This window comes from Haliotis cracherodii, unplaced genomic scaffold, assembly GCF_022045235.1.
Source record: "Haliotis cracherodii isolate W230 unplaced genomic scaffold, xgHalCrac1.p SCAF_23, whole genome shotgun sequence".
NCBI lineage: Eukaryota > Metazoa > Mollusca > Gastropoda > Lepetellida > Haliotidae > Haliotis > Haliotis cracherodii.
Window position 1 is genome coordinate 2,892,762 of NW_027266279.1, and position 15,613 is coordinate 2,908,374.

Genomic DNA, 15,613 nt, shown 5'->3' on the forward strand with positions numbered 1-15,613 from the left:
TGAAGTCTAACATATCATACAAAGACTTCACATCCCCTCTCAACATGTTATGAATCAGAAATCTATAACCTTCCCAATGTTAATTCTATATACTAATGGTATACTATGGTCTGAAATATCTGTTACTCCAACAAACCAGCTGGGCTGGTGACTCATAAATGTAACTAGTCCGCCTTGAAAAATACAGGCCTGCATTCCTCAAAGTTACATGTCTGTGACTGAGACATCATTAGTCTTGAAAAAACAGTCTAAAAACAGCCAAGCAACAATCTGATTCAAAAATAAAAATACATCTTAACATCTGAACTTCCTGGTATGTGTACATGAAAGGAATAATTCCTAAAGTGAGAGAAGATTTCATTACACAGTTATTAAAGTTCCCTGTGACAAGAATGGGGTACTGGGGAACAATTCTGCTCCACACCTTGGTTATAACATCGAGGTAACATTTAGCCTCAAAATGATAACTCACCCCCATTTGTGTTTCTATGATGATAGAATAGATCATGCCAAGGGAGGCAACTACTGCCAGGAACAAGATGAATCTCATTGCATCTTGATAGAACTTGAAGCCAAGAGGTTTTGGATATAAGATTGCTCGAACGAGTTCACCTTTAGCCGTGTTGAAGCCTGTCAAAAGAAACATTGTCCATAGCTTCCGTCAAAGTGGTGATTAAGAAATACTGTTATCATAAAGGATAAATTCAATGTGTTTCAAATCAAAATGTCCTTTGGAATGGCAACATTTCCTCATAACATAACATGATTAAGCTACATAAGGATTTCCTGGCCTAAGAATAGACTGTAACAGTTCAGGGCTAAAATAAATTCAAGGTCAACACTGAAACCATAGTCATCAGGAATGACAAATCCCCTACACCCCCAAAATGCGAAAGCACAAATCATCTGGACGTTACAGTAAGTCAACTTGATGAGTGAGTGAGTGAGTATGGGTTTACGCCGCTTTTTAGCAATATTCCAGCAATATCATGGCGGAGGACACCAGAAATGGGCTTCACACATTGTTCCCATGTCGGGAATGGAACCCAGGTCTTGGCATGATGAGTGAAAGCTGTAACCACCAGGCTACCCAACTGCCCCCGAACTTGATGAAATCTGTCTGTCCATATACAAGAGTAGTCAATGAGCTATCAAACAATACCATGGACATGATGGAATTGAACTCAGAACTTTGTATTTCTATGTGAGGTACACACCAAAATGTACAGAGGCAAAGGCAAACTCATTGCCATGATAACATAATAAAATGAAAACTCTTAAAATCCCTATATATAAATAGCAAAAGGCACCAATTTGCAACCTGGTCTTCCTGTGTACAAAGTTTCATTGATTAACTATCTGTTTTAAAATGATTACAGATGGACGGACAAGCTTACAATATCCCCCCGAAATGACCTGAAATCTTGAATCAGTAGTTTGCTTATCTGCCTGGAACAGACAGACCAGTGACATCATGAGCATCGATTGACGAGAAATTGGGATATGATAACATGAATCAGCCAAGTCGACCTCATTTACATATTTATCAGCTTATTCGCACAGATAACATGAGCCATGATATGAAAAATACAAGATCCCATTCCCACCTGTTCTGACGACCACAGCGAGCACCTTGGCCTGGCCGTAGTATCTGGTCTGGACAACATGAGTTCCAGCGAACAGCGTGTGTCTCTTATGATTTTCTGGTGTGTACACCTCCTCGTCCTCCTGGTGGGACAGCGGAGTCTTCGTCACCGGCACACTCTCACCTGCACACAGGTCAATACAGGTAAACACTGAAACCTTGTTCTCAATGGGGACCAGTGAGTGAGTGGATAAGGAGAAAAGCATTGTGTGTTCATGTTTCTGATTTGGAGTTGCTATTGTGAGGTTGATCTCTGTAAAATAGGCAGGTTTCAAATATGTAATGATTTTTCCAGCACCAGATACTAAATAATACCTATATTTCTGAAATGGATGATGTTTCCTGACATCACAAAATACAAAAATTATCTGAAAAAAATTATCTGTCTGTTGCACTTTCTCACAGCTTTGAAGTTTCATTTTGGTTTAGCCATGATGTTGCTGTAATATTGCTAACAGCAGTGTAAACACCAAGTCACAGCTTTGAGACAGACATGACCTCCCTCTAGATTGCAATGACGTCATGTGGGGATAGTACATATTTTAATTGGGGATGTAGTGACTAAGTCATATGCATGTGTCTACTGAACAGGCATGATTAGCAGAATCTGATGTTGATCAAATCACTCAAACCAAAGTTAATATATGATGAATGTGGTATCCATAAAAAAATGCACTCTCCTTCCCCATCTAAATCCAGATTTTTATTTAAATAAATTTGGGAGATTTTTTTTTATAAATACTAGTCGTTACACATGTCCTACTGGTAAGTGAAATGTTGTGTCAGTCTGGTTACCTTGGTTACAAGAAACACTGCAGGATGTTTGGGGACACACCAAATCCTCACCTGTGAGCATGCTCTCATTGACAATGCATGTTCCGGCAACAAGGACCGCATCGCACATCATCACACATCCATGAGGGGGGATGGCGATCAAATCACCAGGGACCAAGTTCTGGTTGGGAATTTCCTCGAACTCTGTCACAAAGAATTTAAGGACACAGTCAAAATGTATATTTGTATATTTTCTTCCATAGCATCCTAGGAGACTATTTACTGGAATTTTTAATGGAGACCATTCAATGAAGACCATTTACTAGAAACAATTTACTGGAGGACATTTACTCGAAAGTATTAATCAAGACTGTTTACAAAGAAGGTTACTATTTCCAAACTCTTTTAAAGATGATCATGTTCCTTAACATGATTGAAAATGCAGCTCTGAAAACTTGTTGCTAATTTGTTTATCAATAAACAAACTTAAAAACTATGTTAAAAGTGCAGATGTCTAGAACAAAACTGGGTCATAATTTAGAAGGCTGTGTATACAGCCAAAGTGTCTGTTCTCTTTAAAAGAAACACGAAAGTATATCAGCTGCAAAAATAATTCATTTGGGCCTGGGATAGAATACTTCAGCTTCATGTCAACATCATGTTTCTCACCTTGACCACCGCGACACACAGAGATGTTTGTTTCCAGAGACCCCACCATGTCACTGAGCGTCTGACTTTGCTGAAACAGAATGACGTTCAGTGAGCAACTGCTGCAGTTCACATTAGCCACCTGTTCAACTAAACAAATTAATGCACATTATCTTGAAGAACACTTTCAGATTCATATCTTGTAAAATGCAATCTATGAATATGACAATAGCATAAACTAAACTGCATATAAATGTAATTTAAGAGAGATTATTGACCCATTTTATCTAATACAGGGAGACTGAGAGATTAACCACCTGTTTTGACTAATACAGGAAGACTGTGGGATTAATGACCTGTTTTGTCTCATACAGGGAGACTGAGAGATTAACTGCCTGTTTTGTCTCATACAGGGAGACTGTGGGATTAACGACCTGTTTTGTCTCATACAGGGAGACTGAGAGATTAACGACCTGTTTTGTCTCATACAGGGAGACTGAGAGATTAACTGCCAGTTTTGTCTCATACAGGGAGACTGAGAGATTAACTGCCTGTTTTGTCTCATACAGGGAGACTGTGGGATTAACGACCTGTTTTGTCTCATACAGGGAGACTGAGAGATTAACTGCCAGTTTTGTCTCATACAGGGAGACTGATAGATTAACTACCTGTTTTGTCTCATACAGAGAGACTGAGAGATTAACTACCTGTTTTGTCTCATACAGGGAGACTGAGAGATTAACTACCTGTTTTGTCTCATACAGGGAGACTGAGAGATTAACTGCCTGTTTTGTCTCATACAGGGAGACTGAGAGATTAACTGCCTGTTTTGACTCATACAGGGAGACTGAGTGATTAACTACGTATTTTGTTTCACACAGGAAGACTGACTCATACAAGCTTTGAGATTGCATACCTTTTTGATCTCACAGAGGGAGATTGAGCTTGAGATACCCGTTTTGTCTCATACAGGGAGACTGAGAGATTAACCACTTGTTTTGTCTCATACTGGGAGACTGACTGTTTTGTCTCATACAAGCTTTGAGATTGCATACCCTTTTGGGAGATTGAGCTTGAGCTTGACCTACCCGTTTTGTCTCATACAGGGAGACTGAGAGATTAACTATCTGTTACATCTCATACAAGCTTTGAGATTGCATACCCTGTTGTTCTCACAGAGGGAGATTGAGCTTGAGCTTGACCTACCCGTTTTGTCTCATACAGGGAGACTGAGATTGAGATGAGTGAGATGAGGAAGATGCAGCTGGCGTAGTAGTAGTATTCGTCGAAGGCCCACAGGATGATGCTGCACACTTGGAAGATGTAGAAGGGATTGAGAACCTGAAGAGTGGCAAGAAAACCAGTCACTAGGAGCACACAGGGAACATGAGGCATTTGATAAGGCATAAATCTGCATGACTAGTATTCACTTGGTGAGGTGAGGTGAGGTGAGGTGAGGTGAGGTGAGGTGAGGTGAGGTGAGGTGAGGTGAGGTGAGGTGAGGTGAGGTGAAGTGAGTGGGGTTGAACATCCAGACTAATGCCTGTTTTATAGTCCCAGCCCACTAAGATACCATGCCTCAGTTTAACATGGATACCCCACTATGACACAATATACCAACTCCTTGTGGAACCTGGCCCAGATTTTTGCAGTGAAAGAACAAATGGACATCAAAATTATATAGAATTTAAGAGTAGGAGAGAAAATATAGTTTCACGTGTTAAAGTGATTGAATAAGACCTGGACAAAAGGCATATCTTATTCTGTGACAAATACCCTTGACAAATTCCCAATGCAAGTGTGCACCTACCTCTTCTATAAACAGTCGCCAGTAGCTCTTCACTTCTATCACAATAGAGTTAAGCCCATGGAGGAGACGCCTGTCGAAACAAATCACATCTTATTAAGTTATGAAATGTTTGATATTTCACAAAGGACGAGGAACAATTAGGGCCCCTTTTGTCCCACATGATCAGCATTGCTTATAAATGAGCAGTGGGCAAAACAGGATCCTGTCCTCCTTCACCCTTTCTGACAACTTGTACCTTAAAACATCTTTATTACTCCATTACAGGGAAAGGACGTACAAGCTACAAATATCATAAAACACGACCAGATATTGGGCAAACAGCAATGAGTAACCATGTATGTTTTTGAGTAAAATTATACTTGACTCATACGAATTGTTTATCTCTTACTCTTCCGAAAGGTAGTGGAAACTTCCTGAACTGTGTTCCCAGAGAACAGAAAAAACAGCTCACCCAAACGCACCCCCTAATCTGCACATGGGCACCAGAACCATGTGACCAAGCAGTGCTTTTGACACAAAAATCTGCATATTGGTCGATGACTTTGACCCGAGAAATGTAATAAGTCAATGGCAAAAGTCAATAAATCTAACAGTTCCAAAAAGATGAACAATAACAAAAGATCAATGCAATACCATCAGTGATTGGGTGAATATATACAATCTGGCCATTGAACTTTGTGAGAAGAAAAGCGCTTGACTAAGTCACTAAAGCTCCTCACAGTGTGTCCCTATGATACAGAAAGTACAATGCAAAGACACACACTGATCAGAATATTAGTTATGATTTTTTATGGCTGTGCATTGTTCCATATGATCGATACTGTAAGTCGGACTAATTTGTACTATTTACTTTTTAAATTATGACACGTGTGATGCCTTTTGTAGCATTTCTATCTGTCAAAAGTCTGACCAGTTAAACAAACCATCTGTCAAATTGAAAATTTATCGGTCTATGACCGGTGACTGACAGCCATCTGAAACTCTGCCAAGCTGGTAACTCATCACTCGCTCATTCTATTACCTCTTGTCCAAAACACAGGGGAAGAGGGGATGGCTGGGTGGATGCTTCAGCGTTTGAGTCAGGAAAAGTATAAATGATAATAAAATATATGTTTTTTGTTTCATGGATCTGCCTCAATTTGTTTTCCACAGACCCAAAACTTAAATAAATATACCTAGGCTTACTTCAAACATTTTTTTCAAGCTTTAATATTTTGACCATAATTATTCAACATTAATTTCAACTTGCCTTAACATTCAAACATTCATCTCAAAATCAAACACTCAACCTGGCTGCCTTTTACCTGGTGCTGACAAGAAATCAATCAGCCAACCAATCAGAGCGCCGCTTACCAGATCATGAAAGCGACGGACGGAATGTGTTTTCTGATCATGCAACCTTGAAAAATTTGACAGAGGGTATTCCGAACAACAGTTACGGATTTTATCGATACAATCTAGGCCATCTATAAGCCATTCAAGAGTGTTCTTTTTATCAGTTTTAATTTTTTTTATTTCATTGGTTGGTCAAAGTTCACGAAAGGTCGTTCTGACGTGACCCATAATGGGATGTCCTCAGATCTTTGTTTAGCAGTAGCGAAAAGTCAGATCTGATTCTTATTAGATTGATTTGGTTGTCACTTACAACCACCACAGGTTACTGGGGACCTATTCTAACCCTCAATCCCTGTGGGGGCAACCTCACTTGTGAGCCTGAGTTGAAGCAGAGAGTCCTGGAAACTCGTCATGGATGGTGGCACAGCGAGTTCCGCTTGATAAATCTCTGAAAATGAACATGTAAATATAGTCACAGCAGTGGTGGGTAGCCTTGTGGTTGAGGTGTTCACTCACGATGCCAAAGACCCAGTTCAATTCCCCACATGTGTACAATGTGTGAAGCCCATTTCTGAGTCCCCCGCTGTGATATTGCTGGAATATTGTTAAAAATGGTGTACAATAACACTTACTCACTCATAGAGCAACAAGGTTCTGTAGCCCACAAGAATTATCTGAAATATGATGCTTAGTCAGCAAGATCATACAAGGATAAACATGGTAAAGAAGTATGAGCATGACACTACAAGCTTGTGAAAAAGAGACATCCCAACTGTGTATGCCTTAAACCGTTAACATACACACTGAGACATGAATATATAGCTATGATGAGGGACATTTTGAATGTGGACAGCTGTGGCTAATTTTAGAAACAGTATTGCAGGCATATACACAAAATGTCAGTTCCATTAACACATGTTTCAGAGTAGATGTTGAACATGCTATGACACTTCAAATGTATTAGCTGAGTAAATATTTAAAAGAATCTAAAAGAATTTTATCACATTTTATGCTTTCTGCATATCAAGGTTCAGAATGACACAAAGAGCAATAGGCAATAATTATTTTTTCAATTTGGCTGCCATTGCTGACAGACAAAGAGTATGACATCAACTCATCTAACTTTGTCAGGTGAGCTAAAAGTTTATCAGCATCCAACCAGAAAAGTGTGTTGTAACTCACTCCAACTTCCTGAACGTGTATTGTTGTGCATCCCAGATGTAGCGGATCTGCTGGAAGTCGAAGTACCTGATGGTCGGGCTGTCTCCCGTGACAAGGACGGTCGTGTCATCCACATCTACTGGTGCATCATGGTATACATGGCGGTTGTAACCCTCGGCAGTGCTGGGGACAGACAGACAGACAGACAGACAGTTGTAGAGATCATAGTGCTATGTCACTGTAGCATACGCAGTCAACAGTTTCAAAGTCGATAACCTTCATTATATTTTCTGCATAACTACTGAGGACTAAAAACCAACACTAAAATGTCCTGATTTGAACAAAGTACAATGTCAACATAAGAGAAGCATACATGCCAAAGCAGGGATTGACTTTGGCCGCGATTCCGCGATATTCTTGCATAGTTCTCATAGATGTGGCATCAACATTCAATCAGCGCGATTGAAAATCGTGTAGATCTTTCAATAGTTTTATCTGCATTAACACTCATTTGTACCTACAAAAATTAAAAATTGATTGAATAAATTATTCTACGGTACCGAAAAATGTCAACAAAAAACTTACACGTTAGTTTACTCAAATGTCAAAAGTTGTCAAACGAAACAGCGATTTGCAAACTCGCAACACTGCATGCTATCTCTTTCTGTGCATAACCAATTCCTATATCACTGCATGGAGCTTTGCATCAGCTGACAATGGTGGAGTGTGCAACATTTTTTTTATCCCCAATTGGCAAAACGAGTGTTTGTTTTAACAAACTAAACACTTTGGTAGATCACGAAAATCTTATTCCATCATCTACAACTCCAAGTCATTAAACATATTTTTTTAAGACCTAAATCCTAGCAGAAATCAAAGATGTTGATCTACATGTATGTGCATCCATGCAGAAATCAAGAGAAAAAAAGGCAATCACACTCTTTCTCCATAATAATCTACAAATTTCAGATCAGAAACGATCATATTTTAGATGAGATTTACCTAGCCTTAAGATACGATGGCACTGGTGGAAGAGTTTTCATGAACGTTCCCTCGTGCAAGAATGGCTACTGGACGTGAATTTCAAATTTTGAACTATTTCTAGTGGCCAAACAGCAAGTTGGATTTAGAATTTTTAAAATATGCTATGATACGTTTGCTTCCAAATTTGGCCATTAAAATTGAAAACTGTGACTAAATCATTCAAATGTAACTCTTAATCATTGTGAATGTCAACAGTCTTTTCAACTTCCGGTTACTTGTAAACATTTTCTGGCTGCTGTACGTGGCACACATGCCGCCTTCTGTGTGAAATACACGGGTTTGGTGCTGACAAACCTAGAAACATAATCGGGGCGAACCGGGATTTGAACCCACAATTATAGGTTTCTGGCCAGCCCAAGGGAGGCAACTCTGCACAGCGAATCATGGCGCCTTAGACCACTGGGCCACCCGTGCCACCCGTGCCACCCATGCCCCCCTGTCACTTCTAAATAATTGAAAAGTCCATATTGATGAGATTTCATTTGATACAGTCAGAGACCCGGCCTCTGATATGGTACACATTTCAGACAGAAATAAGATGGCGAAATTGACGAAAACACAGGAATATAAATAATATATTTTGGGCCAACAAACTGTAATACCATTTACAACAGTCGCTATTTCATGTCATCACTCTTAATATATTGAATTACGATCTAAACATACATTGTCGAAATTTGATAACTGCATGCCAACGAAATGAACGACATGAACAGCTGATGGTGGTTAACATGCCTACTAAACGAACTATAATTGTCCTCGCGAATACTTGCCCATCAAGTCGACAATGAACAGTTATGACAATGAGAAGTTTCAGTATTCAATGTGGTCAAATCAAGGTTAACATGTGACAAAAAGGAAGATATATGTTGAGCAGTGTGCCAAAATGCATTTATTTGGTGATTCACGACAGCTGGATAGAAAATCATAGGTCACCTGCACCTTCAAGGAAGAAAAAGACTAGATCATTGTGGAAAGAAACACGACAGCTCACCTGCACCTTCAAGGGAAAAAAAAGACTGGATTATTATGCATAGAAACACCATAGTGACCTGCACCTTCAAGGAAGAAAAAGGCTGAATCATTGTGGATAGAAACACCAGAGCTCACCTGCACCTTCAAGGAAGAAAAAGACTGGATCATTGTGGATAGAACACCATAGCTCACCTGCAGCTTCAAAGAAGAAAAAGACTGGATCATTGTGGTGAGAAACACCATAGCTCACCTGCAGCTTCAAGGAAGAAAAAGACTGGATCATTGTGGTGAGAAACACCATAGCTCACCGGACATCGAAAAGATATAGACTGTGTAGAAACATGATAGCTCACCTGACATCATCAAGAAAGATATAGTCCACCTTGACAACGCTAGCATGGCCATAATGGTCCTGAAAAGATAAACGAGTAACCTTAGAAATAATCACTCAGTTTCATCAGCCATGTATTCTAGTTGTCTCAAACATGTATTGCCCCATCTTACCGTGGCAAGAGCGTCCACTAGCCTTTATATCAAAGTCTTTTTTCCACCCTTGCCACATCAAGCCCACTTTCCTGTGCTAAATATGATTGGACTATCGCATATATTGATAGTTCAATCAGACAACATTTCACAAAATCAACATCCACGGCTGGTACACCTTCATATGAAAGTGATTTCCTGCTGCCTGCCTTTGTTGAAACAAACATATCTTTGACATTGTATAATCCCCCCAATGATTGCCTATGTTTTTGTTATCTGATTGACTCGGTCACCATCTTAGTGAAGTTATACGAGATAAGAACAGCTATCTGATTGGATATTGCATTTTCATTACAAGGGGCACAAGTTGTGATCTACGCAAGGTGGTGCCAGGGTCGAGCCAAGAAAAGTGGCCTTGATGTGACAAGGGTAGAATTTAGGCTTTGATATAGGCCAGTGGATACGCTTGCCTCGGGAAGATGGTAGAAACTAGGCTTTGATATAGGCCAGTGGATACGCTTGCCTCGGGAAGATGGTACCGCCCTTACATTAATTTCTATTAGCTGAAATTGATTATGAGAACTTTAGTTGTGAAAATACTAAAAACTAAGCTAATAAACTCAAAACAGGAGGTAAAAAACAGAGTTTCTTGTGAGCATGGTGAGAATGGTCATCTGATATCAACTGTGAGATTTGAGTGTTTCCTGGAGCTCTTCCATTTTGATCATCTAATCCCCAACCTAGTTTCTGCAAGTATGACATTCCAGGAATCTGTTCTCCCTGAACTTATGCTTTGTCTTTATATTATAGTCATACAAGGTCAAGGGGAGATAACTCCCAGCAGTCTAATTCCTGAGTTAACCCTTCAGTTAGTGGAGAGTAGGAAAGAGGTCTTTCAATATGTCTTCCTTCATACCATGCGCTCATGGCTAGTAATAAATTACTTCCCCCTACCCTTCTGAATCCATTATACATCAACTTAACCAGGTTAGTATGTCACCTTTATCATGACGACCTCCGCCTTGTATAGGGCACATCGCCTCTTCTTGAGGTAGCACTCCAGCTCCGGCTTCCAGTAGATGAGGAGGAGCACCAGGCCTAGGGACAGCACCACCATCAGGTAGAAGATCACCATCTTCAGCCCATCCTTTTCATATGACCGAAGAACCTACAAACAAAATGTAGCCTTATGTAAAACATATTCAGTTCATTTTTTTCATAGCAGAATATTGACTATGTTGAGAGAGACAGTTGAGATTAGGCCTTTACTTTCAGGGTTGATTTTCAAGACCGCCGTCACTGACAAAATGAAAAAAACAAACCAGGCTTGACAAATAATATTTGGGTTGACACATTTATAATGGAAAAAATGCAAGATTCTATCACAACTCTTTGTAAGAAATGGTCTTAAAAAAGGGCAATCGGTTATCTTTTGTTATCGTTTCACAATCTTGCTTCTTTGATGGTGTGACCTGCGAGTCAGTTTTTCATTCATTAGTAGCAGTACTAATCTGGAAGTTGAAAATTATCACCATACTTGTTTGAAATAATGCAAAATAAAGGCCTTATGTACATTGGATGTTGATTTGAAAAGTAAGTCAGCACAGCATGTCAGCTGTAATGTCAGAGAAAAGCTCAGTGAGATGAAGGTCTGACGGCTGACAGTCAAGCCAATCATTGTAACTACCGGTAGGAAGAATCTGGGATTAGAACCCATGGACTGCAGATTGTAGATTCTTATTTTCGTTTGTCTTGCAGCATTAGAAACAACCAGTTTTGTCCACTGGTCCCTGTAAGGATAACATATAGCAACACCCTTATATTGGGCAAATTTCTCTTGTCCATATACATTGTAACAAGTACCCGGTATGCAAATTATTCATCAGCAATGTGACATGTGTCTGCAATGCATGTGCACCAATGCGTTGTTAATTTGGTGGAGCTATTGCGCATGACAGACTTCTTAGTGCACCAACACATTGTTAATACCTTAACTATTGGGCAGCTTGCCCATTGTTAATATTGTCCTGCATACACACTTGTTATATTAGCATAGTGACTATTACATCAGGGTGAGTGGTTTTAATTTCACATTGAACAGTATTTCACAGAGCTGTGTATTTATGCAGAATGTGCAAAATAAATAACCATTTCCCAATTAAATTTGAGTTGCTTGCGTACAAATACACATGAAAAATCCAATCGTATAACAATACTGTACAATTGGCCATTGTATTTATTCAAAGATCCTTATTTACTGATTAAATGCAGGCATCATACACACACGAATTCTACTGCAATGAATATTATTCATAAAAATGGCACATCATCTCATTTCCTGTTAATAAAACATGTATATCACTGCTGTGAGTTTATGTGACAGGTGGGGCAGCATATGCAGATGGTATAAATTAGATATCACCTGAAACACTATAAGCCATCAGGGGATGGGGGGTGGGGGTGGAAGCTTTACGAGGGAGGAAAACCTGAACTGAAATAACCTTCCACTTTTGTGCCTCCCAGGAGCACAGATGGTAAACTAATGACACAGATGATGGGTCACTTACACCATGTACACCACAACTATTCACATCAATGCAGAAAATGGGACATCTCCTCAATATGATCATGCTCAATTAACCTTTCTCTATTTATAGGCATTAAATAAGCAATTTATTGCAAAATGAATGGCACTGTGCCACACTTTTGGCGGTAAAAACATTGTTTTACTTGTTACATGGGATTTCAAACCCCAGAAAACTGTTCACACCAAATGAATACTTTTCTTGAAAAGTATCTTTTTTCCCTCATACCAAATCTAAAAAAAACCCATTCTGTTTGGCAATTGCATCCTATTTTAAGTTTGATTAATATTTATCCGAACATTATAGGTTTAATTGACTTTCTCCACATTACCCAACAAGACGGGTTCTGTTGTCATGGAAGCACATGCGATCCTGGCATCTTAGAGAGATGATGGTGATGCCATGTCTATCTGTCTCATAGCTGAGAGAGTTCCGGAAGCATGAGCATGCTCAGGAAAATTATTGGTAACATTTGCCATTCACAATGTAGATAAAAACATGTGTTTTCAGATTTGTAGGTTTTATTGAATATTTACTATTTGAAACCTTCAGCTAACACTGTCAATTCCAACTGAAATTTCAGGACATGATCTCTAAAAAGGTGTGAAAAAAGGCACAATTGTTTAATATGGTCAGCAATTCCTCCGTCCTCAGGCCCAGTGAGTGAGTACAAATCAATAGGAATAAAAGCATGTAATAAATACTGCCTAGGAGAATACGTGATATGACGCCATGTGAAGCAGTCTGCTACATCATGATGATAGTGCCACTAGACGATGTAAATGATGTATTCCTAATCAATACATCATGTACATGAAACAATGCAGGAAACAATCTGACAACACATCTATTTCACTCACCAACCTTCATATTTATGCATAAGGCAGGTCAAAACAGTATAGTAAAGTACGGTTATAACGAACTCAAAGGGACTACTAAATTCAGTTCGTTATAACCGTAGTTCGTTATAAGCATATAAACAGTATAACAACACCAAATAGTCGGGACCAAAAAGGTAAGTTCGTTATATCCGTCAGTTCGTTATAAGCGTGTTCATCATCACCGTAGTTTACTGTACATTGCTCCACACAATGCCAGATTAGCTGCATAGTTGTATATTTTATTCACAAAATATACACCATAAGGCCGTGTGTTTTTTTTATAAGTTGGTTGACAAACAATCTGGCTTAATATTCAGCTTGTCCTAATATTCAGCTTGTCCTAAAATTCAACCTCGTACTGTTGCTGCTGAATGAAAAACAAACAAATTTTTACACGACAAGATACTGAAAGATAATGGATTGTTTTTTTTTGTCAGAATGAAGATTTCAATACCTATTATTATTTTCTTACAAGAGCGGTGATAAAAACTCAGGGTTTTTTTCATTTCAACTTATTGTAATAGAGAGTCGGCCAAAAAACAATTGTCAAAAGTCATATATATATATTATATACAAATGGTCTAACTCAATTATTATTGATGAAAAACTATGCATGAAACATTTCAGAAACCTAATAGCATAACAGTAGCATACCCAAAAGACTCCACACAAGAGAGTAAAATTATATTGAACACCCAAAGGAGACTATCACTACCCAAATGTAAAATATGAGCAAATACGCAATGGCTCAAAACATGATCTGAAGCCCTGGTGTTTAACTGTCAATTTGAAGGCATGTCCCTACCAATGTACCAAGAGGACCATGTACACTATTGATCATGTATATGTCAGTATATCCGACCATTGTATATTGTATAGTTTTTTTTGGGGGGGGGGCTGCAATTAGCTGTGCAGAGTTACGTCCCTTGGGTATACCAGAAACCTATGACTATGGGTAGGAATTCCAGTTCCCCTGATTAAGTTTCTAAACTGGCTTTCCTCCACATCCAGCTGACAAGCTGTGATGTAACAAGATTACTGTTCAAAGCGGCATTAAACCCAACTCAAGCACTTGTTCACTAAAGTTTGGGATAATAGATATTTTTGCAACACAATGACCATTTTCACATTTACAGAATTAAGAAGGCAAAAATAATAACAATCAAAGACAGTGACAAGGCACTGTAGCTCACCATGCTTAAAAGTTGCTGTCATCATTTTTGTTCAAATATCTCGTGCATAAATACTGAGGATTGAAAACTAACGCTAAATTCTATAGATCTGAACAAAATATGACGTCATCAAGAGAAGATACACACATGCCAAAGTTCAGTTTCCTCCGTCTGGAAATATCAAAGGATGTTTGCCGAGCCAGTGAATTAAAAAGAATGGTCAAAATACAAAGGTCAGAGCAAGGTCAAACTCCAAAACAAAGCAAAATGGAAAGTTAATTGGGTGGAGCCCAACTACTGATTTCACAAATACCAAAGTTCATTTAAGTTTTCAGCAACAGGGCTGAGTGACAGCCATATTAACAAGAGTCATCATGAGATTGAATATCCCCCTGTTCTGTTGTAACTTGGAAATTGATTTTGGCCACTGAAAGCAACTTTTGGTTCAGTAAACTCCAACTTGTCATCATGACAACATAAAAATTAAACATCCCAAATCATCAAAAGGCACAAGCTCACACTGATCTGTATAGCAAGTCTGATCGAAAAATATTCAACTGTTTTGGTTTCTGCTCCGGAAATGGAAAATAATGGACAGTTAATGGATGGACATGCTGATCGCAAAATCCCTCCGTTTTGAAAAACGGGAGGATAAAAATCAGATTCAAACAGCTTGAACCAAATTGAGGCATCATGATTGGTTGGAACAAGCATGTGAAGTATAAGCTTCATTGGTCCAGTGGTTTCTGAAGAGATCTTGTTTACCACTACTGATGCCAACATCAGAAGCTGGACAAGCAGTCAGGTGAGCCCCCTCCCCGGCCAAATAAAGGAATTGTAACATCTAGGTTATTTACTATATTTGTATACTTATCCTGCATTACTCCTTAATGCATTTACTGCTGGACTTTGACCAGAGAAGCAGGGCCCAAATCAACAGCTGCCACGTCATACCGGAAGTGGTGACATCAAGGAATCTTCATATTACTGCTGGCCACACATAATTTGTCTGAAGACAACACAGGATGGTGATCAGCAACGGGTGGGTCCTTAGATGTAGCAATGCAGGAAAAGCATACATATATAAAAATAATCTAAAT

General features: G+C 39.0%; 1 protein-coding gene across 6 annotated transcripts in view; it reads right to left on the bottom strand.

The window, feature by feature from the left end:
- The window catches only part of LOC139471817 (polyamine-transporting ATPase 13A3-like), a 66,989-nt gene that overhangs the window by 35,401 nt on the left and 15,975 nt on the right, over positions 1–15,613 (bottom strand). For all 6 annotated transcript variants that reach the window (XM_071254320.1, XM_071254319.1, XM_071254318.1 and 3 more), the window contains exons 3-12: positions 10,876–11,043; positions 9,746–9,804; positions 7,395–7,556; positions 6,583–6,660; positions 4,878–4,947; positions 4,274–4,408; positions 3,089–3,158; positions 2,492–2,623; positions 1,608–1,769; positions 473–630 (exon numbers count right to left, since the gene is read on the bottom strand). In XM_071254320.1, the coding sequence (XP_071110421.1) occupies positions 473–630; positions 1,608–1,769; positions 2,492–2,623; positions 3,089–3,158; positions 4,274–4,408; positions 4,878–4,947; positions 6,583–6,660; positions 7,395–7,556; positions 9,746–9,804; positions 10,876–11,043 (1,194 nt within the window). The remainder of the gene's footprint in view (positions 1–472; positions 631–1,607; positions 1,770–2,491; positions 2,624–3,088; positions 3,159–4,273; positions 4,409–4,877; positions 4,948–6,582; positions 6,661–7,394; positions 7,557–9,745; positions 9,805–10,875; positions 11,044–15,613) is intronic.